This window comes from Gavialis gangeticus, unplaced genomic scaffold, assembly GCF_001723915.1.
Source record: "Gavialis gangeticus isolate Ggan-Ray unplaced genomic scaffold, GavGan_comp1, whole genome shotgun sequence".
Classification (NCBI taxonomy): Eukaryota; Metazoa; Chordata; order Crocodylia; family Gavialidae; genus Gavialis; species Gavialis gangeticus.
In genome coordinates, this window is record NW_017729024.1 from 158526470 (window position 1) to 158538765 (window position 12296).

The 12296-nt window shown below is 39.5% G+C and overlaps 1 protein-coding gene across 5 annotated transcripts in view; it reads right to left on the reverse strand.

Annotated features, from left to right (window-relative positions):
* The window catches only part of NIPBL (NIPBL, cohesin loading factor), a 283352-nt gene that overhangs the window by 138904 nt on the left and 132152 nt on the right, over nt 1–12296 (reverse strand). For all 5 annotated transcript variants that reach the window (XM_019517953.1, XM_019517951.1, XM_019517950.1 and 2 more), the window contains exons 2-4: nt 11230–11372; nt 8153–8318; nt 7081–7211 (exon numbers count right to left, since the gene is read on the reverse strand). In XM_019517953.1, the coding sequence (XP_019373498.1) occupies nt 7081–7211; nt 8153–8318; nt 11230–11293 (361 nt within the window). In that variant the 5' untranslated portion in view covers nt 11294–11372. The remainder of the gene's footprint in view (nt 1–7080; nt 7212–8152; nt 8319–11229; nt 11373–12296) is intronic.

A 12296-nucleotide genomic window follows, 5' to 3' on the forward strand; every position in this document is an offset into this window, starting at 1 on the left:
TAGAGGATGAAGGGCTCAGAACCCTTTTAAGCCCAGAGACACTGAGACTCAGGGCTTGTCTCCAGTACTATTACTGTGCTGAAAGAGCTATGTCAGCAAAGCCCCTAGTGGAGATGCAGCATGTGGCACCAGATGGGTAGCCAGTTTCTTACACAATCGCCTTGAAGAGCAGAAGCTAAGTCAGCAGAAGTCCTCTTCTGTTACCAGAGATGCATCCAAACCAGAAGTCTTGTCAGTATAATGACTTTGGCTAAGGGTTCAATCTTTTCAGTCTGGCTGAAATAACTATGCTAGCAAATTTTGCAATGAATATTGGATATGACAGCTGCAGTTTGTCCATCCCTTCACATACCGCAGGATCATTTCCAGCTTTCTGAAATAGTACTTTAACTGCAAATTAAGAACTAGCTTCAGTTATTATGTGTAATTCTGGTGGTGCAAACAGCTGTAAAGATATGTGTAACTGGCCCATACATTCTGCTACTTTGTGCAGCTGTGATCTGCCCTTAAAATTAAAATCAAATAAACAATATTTAGGGTGATACTGATCTATTCAAACATTAGATATAGTGTATAATAGCATTAGGATTCTTCGGGTTTCTTATTTAGTGTTCATGCACAACTTAAAGCACATGCACGTGCACACACGTGCACATGCACACACACAGGCACACATGGGCACACTCCAAGACACAAGACTGTATTACAACAGAACAGAGGTTAAGAGTTCATAACAGTAACATATGGCTATAAAATATCATGGTGATGGTAGTTCAAATTAAGTATCACAAACTCAATTTATTTATGTGTGCTGTCAGTCCTATTTTAACCTCTCATCCTGGGACAGATACTGCATTAGTATAAAGGAAATGATTAATGTTCTGAAAAATGTCAAAATTAACATATTGTGTAATAACCTGGATAGAAGATAGACCATGTTGTGTAGGTTAAACTACAGCGTAGTAACATGTTAATTTATTCATATAAGACTGAAGCTAAGACAGCTGATCAACATTTTTTTCAGTTTAATGTAGATGTTTATTGAAAATGGACATTCACAGCAGCTTTTCCTCCCAGTTACATAGGTTTTTGTATATCTTAATTCTGAGTAAAATGCATTTATAATTAGTTGATATTTACTCTCAGGCACAATATATTTACTCCACGCAAGCACTGCATAAGGCATTGCAACAGAAAAAGATATTTGAGTGAACTTTCATTAAAGTGAAGAAACACCACCACAGATCTCAGCCAAATAAAAGAAATGGTGGAAGCTTCTGTGGAAAGTAATGGCAAAATGCCAAAATCCTTACTCTGAGTCCTTTGCTACTTCTTTATAACTAGCACCACATTACTTCATTATGCAATAGTTTTTTAGTTCATCTCTCTAGCTAGATCAGCTCAAAAGAACCAGTCAGAATGTAGTAACAGAAAGCAGGAAAGAAAGAAAAAAAATCACTGATTATGAATATGCAACTAATTTTTTAAAATGATGAAAACCTAACAAGTCCTTAGGAATCCAGCTGGTCTGTGCTACAGGACCAGGCTCAAGTGGCGCTGACAGACGTGACAACCCTCTCCCCCCTCATCGCCCCCAAGAACAGCTCTTTATCAGAAGAGGCATTGCATTAGTTCACCCCAGCTACCCAGCATGTGTATAAATTGGGCACTTCAGCAAGGCTTTTTGGCCGTTTTTTCTAAAGCTGACTCAATCAGCTATAAAAGTGCCAAAAGTCCTTCTGAAGCACCTGATCTACACAGATGTTGTGCGAACCAGGTCAAACAAATGCGATGCCTCTTTTGGGCATGTGCTGTGCTCAGTGCAGGGGTGCACCAAACTGAAAGTAAAGTGTTCCCCCCCCCACATCTGTAAGCAGCCAAGGGTAGCCACATACATCCACCCAGAAGTTTTATGATGATCTGATAATTTTCACATGTGACACAGCCGTTTGGCTACAAACAGACTATGTAACAATGTGTTTCAGTCTGGTCGCACAATATATTTAAATTTAAAAAAATAGTCATCTAGTATATAATCCAGAAATAACAGCATTACTCAAACAAATTCATTTGGGGTTGGATAAAGAATGATACTGATGTGGCAGATTGTAATCTACATCTGAATACTGTACAATGTAGAGGCAGTTGCAATCAGGAACCTAATTACTGACAAGGTGTCATAAAAAAAAAGTTAGTAATCCCTACAATTCTAGCAAACCGATTACAAAAATGTTAACTGAATATTCCTATTATTTAACACTGAGTGTCAGGAAATGCAGACTCCTTTATTTGAAGAGACCAAGCATGTCTACATGCTAAATTTCAGATTTGCATTTCTTACTACAATCAAGTAACAAGACATCCTCCTATTCTAATTTCAGTACTGGACTCTCATTCTCACAAAGATACTGACTGTGGAAAAAGCTGAAGAATTCTGCTGGTACTGATCACAGCAGCCATTAGAATTTAACACATAAGATATGCACACTTATCCTAGTTTACCAGTAAAGATACAGTTTTTTGAGGTACTTTGCTGTCCTCACAAACTGTACCAAAACATGTCTTATTTTCAATACAACTCTCCAACTGCCTATTCTTCCACCCACAGGCCTTACTAATTACAGTAAAAAAAAAAAAAACCACCTCTGGTTACTAGAGTTTCTGGAGGAGATTTTAAAAAGCATAAAGAAGCGGTAGAAACCCAGCTCTCATTAAAAGAGCCAGTTATGAGAGGGTATGTCAAATACTGGTGGTGTGTTATCTGGCCCAGCCTTCATTGCAGTCTTGGCTCAATAGGAAGTGGACAAATGGCACCAAGAAGCAGCTGGACCTTCAACTCCACCTTTAAGTAGTGCTAGGTGTGTCTGCAGGGAAGAAAGAAGGCAGCAGAAGAGAGAAATCTGAAAGGCAAGGAGGAGAGAGCCACAACTTCAAACTAACAATCTTTCTAAGATGACAAAAATACCTCCCCCACCTCCCAAGGAACCAAAGACATCCATATGCCTCCTACCTCCCAACCCTGTAGCTTGAGAAACCTTTCTACATCCAAAAGGAGACAACCCAGTTGGTCCAGACCCATCCTCAGTAGTAAACTCCCTTGGCTTCAGAGATTTAGATGGGACTTGCTAATTAAAAATAAACTTCCAAAAACCTAACATTTTGTAATCTGTTTAAAGTGGCAATAGTTTAAAGTGACAACAGCAACCCAACTATCACCTGATAAAAGACTTCCCTCTTTCATTAACTTGCAACAATTGCAACAAAGGTGTGCATTGTAAATTAGCTGGATAATAGTTTCACGGATTAAACTAAACATTTTAAACTTGATTAATTTATATAAAGAAAATACAAGATCATCTTCTTTAGGCTTACTAGATAAGATATTTGAAAAGCTTTTACACATGTTGGAATGAACATTTGAAAAAAGCTTTGCTCAATAAATAATGTTATCCCACTAGCAAAGAAACAGGCAAGAACACATTAACTTTGGCTTTTATTCCTTGTTAGGAGTCCACAAAAAGTCATATTGCTTCCATATGCTCTGTTATAAAACAACCAAAATACTATTCATAATTCTACAATTCTTGACAGCTAAAAGCCATATCTAACAACATATTGTGTTCATTCTTATTAACCTTGTGATACAACGGAGATAAAATACTTAAAATGTGTCTCTTTAGAGGACTATGCAAATATTAATCAAAGGCAATGTTTATGAAGACCTCTTCAAACAAATTCCTTCCTTTGATGGTCATTCTTTTCTTTTCAAAAGACCTATAACAAGTTATTAACAATACTACAATTTTGCCTGTTAGTTATTGTTCACACAAGATTTAAACATTACATTATTAACATATACCAGGTTTTATATCCAAAGTGTCACATATCTGCAAAGTATATTGATATGAACTAATTGTTAGCATGATTATGTCTTGCATGAGTGACAACAAATGTTGTTACTACGTTTATCTTTCAGTTAAGATTAGAGACTATTTAGCACAGTTACCTGACAAATACTATTTACTAGCAGTAGCTCTTTTGAATTTAACTTCTATAGACAGAAGTCGCATATTAAACTTTATTTCATATAAAAACAGCAACAGAACAGTCAAGTTTGTAAATTCCTCACTCTCCCACTGTACTTGTCATTCCGCTTTACTGAATTCCCTGAATTAGTTCTAAAACTGGGAACATTTAAATAGTCTTCTCTCATATATACAAGTTACCTTTTCCCAACTTCATCTTTACCCAAGAGGATTTTGTTTTCTATTTTATGTCAGGTTTACCCTCTTAAAAGTGCGGCAATTGGCCTTTTTTGGCTGATTTGGCCAATAATGTAAATGCCACATGAATGTGAACAGCCATAGCAAGCACATGGCCAAGAGTGCTGCCCAGAAGCTTGGAGAGCAGTGTCCAGCCATTAAGTTTGTGGGGAGCATCAAGACCCCTGCAGTGAGAGGGAATGGGGAAGGCAGCCCAGCTGAGGTGGGGCAGATGGCCCAGCTGGGGTGGCACGGGGGGACAGAGAGGGGAGGGGTGGCTCCCGCTGTTGCACATACCCCTAGGGGAGGCATGGGGAGCACATGTCCCCCAGACCTGTGTACAGGGTGAGGGCAGACTGCTATTCCTAGCAGGGGGGGCTGGGCCCGTGCTGTGCTCAGGGTAGGTGGGGCAGGGCAGGTGGTGCTGGGAGGGTGAGCTACATGGGGGCTTCAGCTCCCCAAAATTCTCCATAGCTCACCCCGTATCCCCCTTCACAACATCACTGCTCCCACCAGACCCAAGCACAGCCCTGGCCCAGCCCCTCTCCGCCAGGAAGACGCTGCAGTGGGCGACCCCATGCACAAATCTTGTGGGCATGTGCACCCCCACGCCTCTCCCAGGGGTGTGCACAGCAGCAGGAGCTGCCCTGAGCCCCTCCTGGACAAGATGTGGCTCCATCCCATGCTCCACCCTGCCTCGGCTGGGCAGTGCCTGCCCCTGCTCCAGCCCCACTCCCTCCCCCTCACTGTGGAGGCCTCAATCTGCCCCCCTACCCTTTCCCAACAGACTTACCAGCTAGATACTGGTTTCCAGGCTACCGGGCTGCATACTGGCAATCGGATCAGTATCGACTAATATGGCTGGTTAATAATCATCCATCAGTATCAGCTCAAAAAATCTTAATTGATTCACTCCTAATTTTATCTAATCAATCTCATAAAATATGTACAAGAGAAGGTTGGACACGCATGGGAAAAATTCTGAAAAAAAATGTTCATTAATTCTGCTTCCTCCTTTGCAAGCTTTGTATGCAGAGACAAATGAACTTAAATTCAAAATCAGTTTCTCAACTCATTGCAGCAGAATGTTTTTCACTCTCCATAAGCATCAGGACTACAACCCCCACACTGGCATTATGAAAATAATTCCAGTCTCATTCAGAAGAAAAACCCAAGCTATTCTGGCAGTATACCTCATTTTGCTAACCAATAACTGAATAAGGTGACAACACACACAGCTTCCAGTTCAAATGCTGTGAAATGTAAGTTGAATACTATTGCCCTAGGTAAAATAAACACACTTTCAGAATTTAAGGAAATGTTTATGCTTTAGAGGAAAATGCTGTGCTCTGTTCTCAGCAAGATTTACACATTTTGAGTGCTCACGGCTCATCTCCCTATGTCAGGGGTTTTCAATCTTTTTTAGTCAAAGTACCACCTTGCGGCTGGATGCTGAGTTAGAGGGGGGGAATTAGAGCATGGCCAAAGGCCGGGTGGGGGGGGGGGGGAGCTGGCATGTGGCCACATACAGAGCAGAGAGGTAGGGACGGCACACAGGGATGGTGCGCGCTGCCACCTCCCAGAAGCCGAGCTGTGGCAGGGTGGGGAAGCTCACTGGGCTGGGGTGAGAGCAGCATCATCCCTCTGCAGGGGGAAGCTCATCCGGCTGGTGTGTGGTGGCGCTGACCACTGTGTGCAAGCTTCCCCACCCTGCAAATGATTACCGCTGTCCTCGTCCCGCCCTGGCCCTGCTCCTGGGAGGCAACAGCATTCCATCCCCACCCGCCAATGCATACCCCCTAGGACCGGTCCAAGTACCCCCAAGGGTACGCATACCCCCAGTTAACAATCCCTGCCCTATGTGACTGGAGAAACAACACTTTCTTTGGTCCACTACCTATTCATTTATTGGTTACTCATCTCTTCTGTCCCTGGTTACTGGAGCTAACAAATCTCTCGGTCTAGCATTAATGCCTTTTTAAAATGGTATTTTTGCATATTACATGTAAATAAAGATTAAACCATTCAACAACTCTCATTATTTTCTATTCAAGCTGTCTCATGTAGCACTGGGAAAACACCAGGGTCCAGAAGGCTCTCCTAGTAACTTTGTAGCTATCTGGAAGGTATCCATCAGGGAAGGGAAAAACAAGATAGTCCATTAACAAATATGGAACCAGTGGTCAATGTCTATCTGATATATAATTCCCACATTGGTTCTTCTTCTTTTCCATCTCTCTTGTCAATCAACAGTCTTGCTGCTTCTCAAAATAACACCCAGATTGAAAACAAATATATCTATAGGTCTCTACAGTAAAGATGATGCTGAGAAGTTAATTTACAGGCAGAGTACCTTTTTGGTAGATTCTCAGTTAACCCTGTAATCCCTGACTTTTTGTGTCACTGGAAAGCCAAAACTTCAATAATACAATTTGGTCTGGTTGCAGCTGCAGTTTATGTTAAATTTACTGATAAAATTGCAGTTTATAGTCTGCAGGACCAACTCTGGGTTAGGACCAACTCTAAGAATAAGACCATGGATAGATTAAAATAAAACAATTAAAGAAGAAAAAAAAGGCACTCCTCCTCCCCTCTTCAAACAAATTTTGGGGAGTTTAGTTTTATTTCTACAAAATGCTCAGTAGTCTTCCAGGATTCCTGGTTATTTCCAAAGGGTCAAGAGACCTACAGGACACTACCCAGCACAGTAAAACATGACAGTCAGTAGTTGTAACATTTTATTAAAAAATTAGTACTTTAAATTTGACTTTTTGAAAATATGTATGAAAACATGCAATTAGCAGAAAAATATCCTCACCACTTTGTACCCCGTATCTGTTTTGCATGCTTTTCTCCCTGAAAACATTAGGATTCCTTGCCAGGACAGCCTGCAGCAAGACTGGTATATCTCCCTCTGGATCATCGCTGCCAAGGTTATCTTTCAGTTCTCTGGAGGTTGAAAAGATAAGCAAACAAAAAAAAATTTAAATGGTAAAAGACTTGGTTAAAGACATAGCACCCACTTGTCAATACAATGAAGCAGCTATATACTCTATCCATTTAGCAAGTCTATATAATACTATTGCTCTGGCTCTACATTTGTGATTTTTATTCCTCTTTGTCTGGAAAATGAGGGAAAGGCATTTGTACTGGTCTTCAAATTACTTCTACTATTACTATTTTAATTTGTTTCACACAAAGATATGAGCTGGAAATTTGAGCATGCTTCCTATTTACAAAGGTAATTCATTATACTCTTGGTATGACAGGATTCATTCTCATCTTCCCATCAAAGTTCAGAGATTTTTTTATGTGATAACATGCTTTTCTTTTGCATTTTTAATATTTTGGTCAAAAAACCTATGAAGCCCCAAAGCAAGCCAACAGAAAGGATGGGGTGGGGCGGGGAGGGGGAGAAAAGGGCCTATGGGTAGCTGCTTGAAAATTCTGAGTATATGAGCAAATAGGCAGAGGAGAACATATACATGTTTACAGCACTGATACAGAAAAGCACCTGTGTAACAAGTCCCTTTATAATGCCCAGGTAATAATGGAAATTGGCTAACCAGACTACAGGCATACGGACATGTCACACAGTTAAATATACAAAGCTTACACCAACAACTAATAAAAATGCAAGGAAAAGCATATCTGCGGGAAAATATACAGTTATTCACACACAACTGTCTGGAATGATCTTATACTCGGTCTGAAACAATTCAATGTTAAACAAAATGGTTCTCTGGTAGAAGCCAGCCTAGAAGAATCTTTTTATGGTTTCAGTACTTAGCATACAAAACCCCTTCTTATAACCCTCTATGCTGACTTGAATCAGTAAAGGAGTAAGTAACTTATTTTAAGATTTTGTTACATAGAAGTAAGGTACATACATATGGTCTGTTGACACCTGGTTGAGGCTGTGTACGAGTTGTGAAACCAGATTTTCATCCCTACAGGCCAAAAGGCAGTTCACCTCTTCTGCTATTCGTCCATTAAAAAGCAGACTTTTTGTTGTTGTAGCAGGTAAAGGCGATGGAAGAGGCAGCTGGTTCAAAACTACATTAAAAAAAATAAATGCAATTCAAGCTACTGTATTGAATACAAACCTAGAGAGTAATAAGAGCTATTTATTTCTACATACTTTTAAAAAGAGTAAATTTGAAATTTACTGAAGTTTTCTGGGTCTCATTACACAAAAACTAAAATCATAATTTAAACAAGAACTGAATTTAAATTAACGCTACATGTTAAACCACAAGTATTTTAGTATTTCTCATTTAATAACTTTTCCCCCCTAAAGTGATAGGAAGAAAACATTTTCTACTTACCAAAAAGTTACTATTATTAGGAGTGTTCTTTTAGTGCTGAAGAAGTCCAAATAGTAAAGATGGACACATGCACACATGCAATCATGGCTGCATGTAATTCTGCAAAAATCTATAAATCCCATACTTAAGATGACACATATATCTTCTATAAATTATCTCCATGATTGATTTGGGGGTTTGCAGTTTTTTTTAATCAATTTAAAACATTAGTTTTAAAAATTAAATTTAAATTTAAAATCAGGTAGAAAACCACAAATTAAAGAAGAAAAATATCTTGTTTTGCATTTACAATTTTTACTTTCTTGACCAAAGATTCGGATCTCACTGATGCACCCACTAAGAACATACTGACTTGCAAGTATGCCTTTTCATTAAAGGTATTACAGTATAACCTCATAAGTCCAGCATGCTTGGGACTGAACACCTGCCAGAAATTTGAAAATTCCGGACTTTTCAAGCCAGAGCAGCAGCTACGCACGGAGTGGCAGAACGGGGTGGTAGATGGTGGCAGCAGCCGCCACGTGCAAGGTTCCCCCTCCGCTGCTCTGGAATTGGCCACTGCTGCTCCCCAATGTGCTGGATTTTCAAGAATTCCAGATTTTTGATATCCAGATTTATGAAGTTATACTGTACTTCTTTTAGCTGATCAGGAAGGTATACGATATCAATACACGTTTAAGCTATTATGTGGTTTAATAATTAAATTTAGATTTTAAGAGTATACTACGCCCTTAAATGGACACACAGTCCTACAGCTACAACTCTATGTACCAAACAAGGAATACATTCTTCCCCCTGAAGAGAGGCAGCTGAAACAAGAGAAACGAACCAGAATCGAAGTAGATTGTTACAGGTAGCAATCACTCTATTTACAAACTGGACCGGATTGCATGGAGAGAGCTTGTTGGACTGATATTCTGAGGAGTTCAGGGCTTCTCTGAACTTTTGAGAGCTGTCTTGGTGCAAAGTTACCTTGAAGAAGATGCATCACTTTTTCCGTTTGCTTTAGCCTCTCCAATCTTATTCCTTTACACAGGTTATTCACTTTTACATAGTTATTATATTAGTTACTAACATATTTCCTATTTACCAGAGGGTGATTATATATTTACAATATTTGAAGATAATTTTATACATTAACTAAGACTACCTTAAGTGTGCTGGATACATAAGAGAAAAGGTTAATCAGAAGAGGTTTTACTTTTAAAACAGGCTGATTTATTCAAGTAGTACTAACTGTAGTTCATGAACTGAGTAATTCACTATGCATCTTTCAGAATTAAAATACCAAGCTTTCCTCTTTTTTCCCTCCAACTTCCCATCAATTACTCAACTTTAATTGAGCTAGTGGAAAATATGAAGAAAACTAAATACAATGGAAAAAAAAAAACACAAGTCATCCAAAGTCTTAATCAACAGAAGACTGAGGAAGAGAATCATGGACTTTAAATGTACAAAGAGATTTCTACAGAGGAAAATAAAATATTGTTCTTCACTACCACTAAGACTAGAACAAGTAATAATGGACTTTGGCTGCTTGCAGACATGAAAAAAACAAAACGAAACAACCCCAGCACTTTACCGGCAGAGGAAGCATGTTAGTTCGACCGGGCTCTGAAATGTCGGTATAGATCGGGCACTTAAGTGGGGCTTTTATCTCAAGCTCATTCAATCAGCTATTAGATGAAAGTGGCAAAACGCTCCGCAGAAGCTCCCAATCTATACAGACATTGGGCAAGCCGGATCAAATGAACGCTATGCCTCTTCTAGGCATGCTCTACGCTCAGTGCAGAAGCGCACCAAGCTGATAGTAAAATGCCTTCCCCCCTCCTCTCCCCCACTTCTAAATCTGCAAGCAGTCTATAAATCACAGGAAAAGAGATTTAGGTTAGACGTCATGAAAAACAATTTAACTGCACAATAATTAGGAATTGGAATAGAGATGAAATTCCCAGTTTACAACAAGCGAGACCAACATCTATCAGGAATGCCTTAGCCTACTTGTGACAAGGGTGTTGACTAGCTGACCTCTCAACATTCCTTCCAGCTCCTATTACTTATTTCTGTGAAAATATAGTTTTCTGAGGTTTTTTGTTTGTTTGTTTTTTTAAACACAGTCTTAATATATTGTGGCTCCTTCCAGACATGAAAAAAAGACCCTGCGCTTTCCCGGAAGCAGTAGCGCATTAGTTCAACATGGCTCTGCAGCTTCTGTATACATAGGGCACTTCAATGGGGCTTTTTGGCGTTTTTATCTAAAGCTGATTCAATGAGCTATTAGATAAAAACACCAAAAAATTCCCGCTGAAGCACCTGAACTATACAGATGCTGCAGAGCCTGGTAGAATTAATATGCTGACTCTTTCTGGGTACGCACTGGGCTCAGTGTGGGAGTGCACTGAATTTAAAATAAAGAGCATTTTGGTTTTTTGTTCCAGGGCTGCAAGCACCTTATGATACAAGTTCAGGCCTTATATTTTAATGCATTCATTTGAAAAAGAAAACCTCTTTAAAAGTGCATAGCTTTATAAATAATGAACTTTCACCATGTATATTTCTCTAAAAATTCTAAATAAACAAAATGTGGGAAAAATGAGCGTGGAATAAAGATGAGGGATTAGAGCAGGGAAAGTACTTACGGTCTGTGAGACTAGCAATCCCTGCAAGAGTAGTGATGGGAACATGAGGCATATCCCCATTCATCCTGAAGCTCTGGGATGGTAGTGCCTACGCAGATACTTAGTTCAGGTGCCAGCTATCATTACTTTCCATCTCCCAAGCACTACAAAAAAGAAAAAAAAAGAAAGCTCAATTTGCTTTAGGTCTATTTGAAAAAGCAAAAGCATTAATGTAGTCTATATAGCACCTCTCAACTGTATTCTTAGCATACTTTTATTCATTTTGTCTTTTGTGAACACAAAATAGTAAGTAAACATTGGTGAAAGGTAAGAAACAAAAAGTTAATCCCATCAATACTGGGGAGAACAACTAACATCTGGAACATTATTCAAATAACAAAACAGACTGATTAAAAAAGCAAGTTTCTCATGATGCATTTCACTTCCAAGAGACAAGGAAAGATGAAATGCAGTGAAGCAAAGGAAACTATTGCTCAGTTAATTCACTATCCAGCAAATTGTCAGCCGTTGCTAGTTAAGGAATACCAGCAAATTAGACATGTAATGCACAGAAATGTTACAACTGATCATATAACAAATGATGAAAGGTTACTGTAACAATGATTGGTGGAAAAAATGTGTTTGCATTTTCTGCCTCCTCATTTTCAGTCATTATCATGTATATGTTTGGAGAGTAAGGGAGTCTTTCATACATTAATGGGTTAAAGAAACATCAAATAGGAAAGTGTAATTTGTAATCACTAAAATTAGCAGGGGAACAAAAGACAGATACAGCTCATTAACACATTTAAAAATAAATAAATTTGATGGTATTCTTTTAAACACTAGTTAGAGACATACTTGGAGCAAAGTGTTATGGGTGCTGTTCTGCAAGCACAGATGCAGGAGTGGTAGTTCCAGCAGCAGCAGTCCCTGCTGGTGCGTGGTAAATCAGCAGACGGGGCAGGAGGTGTGAGGGCTCCTGTCAAAGCACAAGGAAAAGCCCCCCCCTCCCATGACTCCTTGCAGGGGAAGGGGGCAGCACAGCACAGGCAGGGCCTTTGCTGGTGGCTCTCCTGAACTTCTCG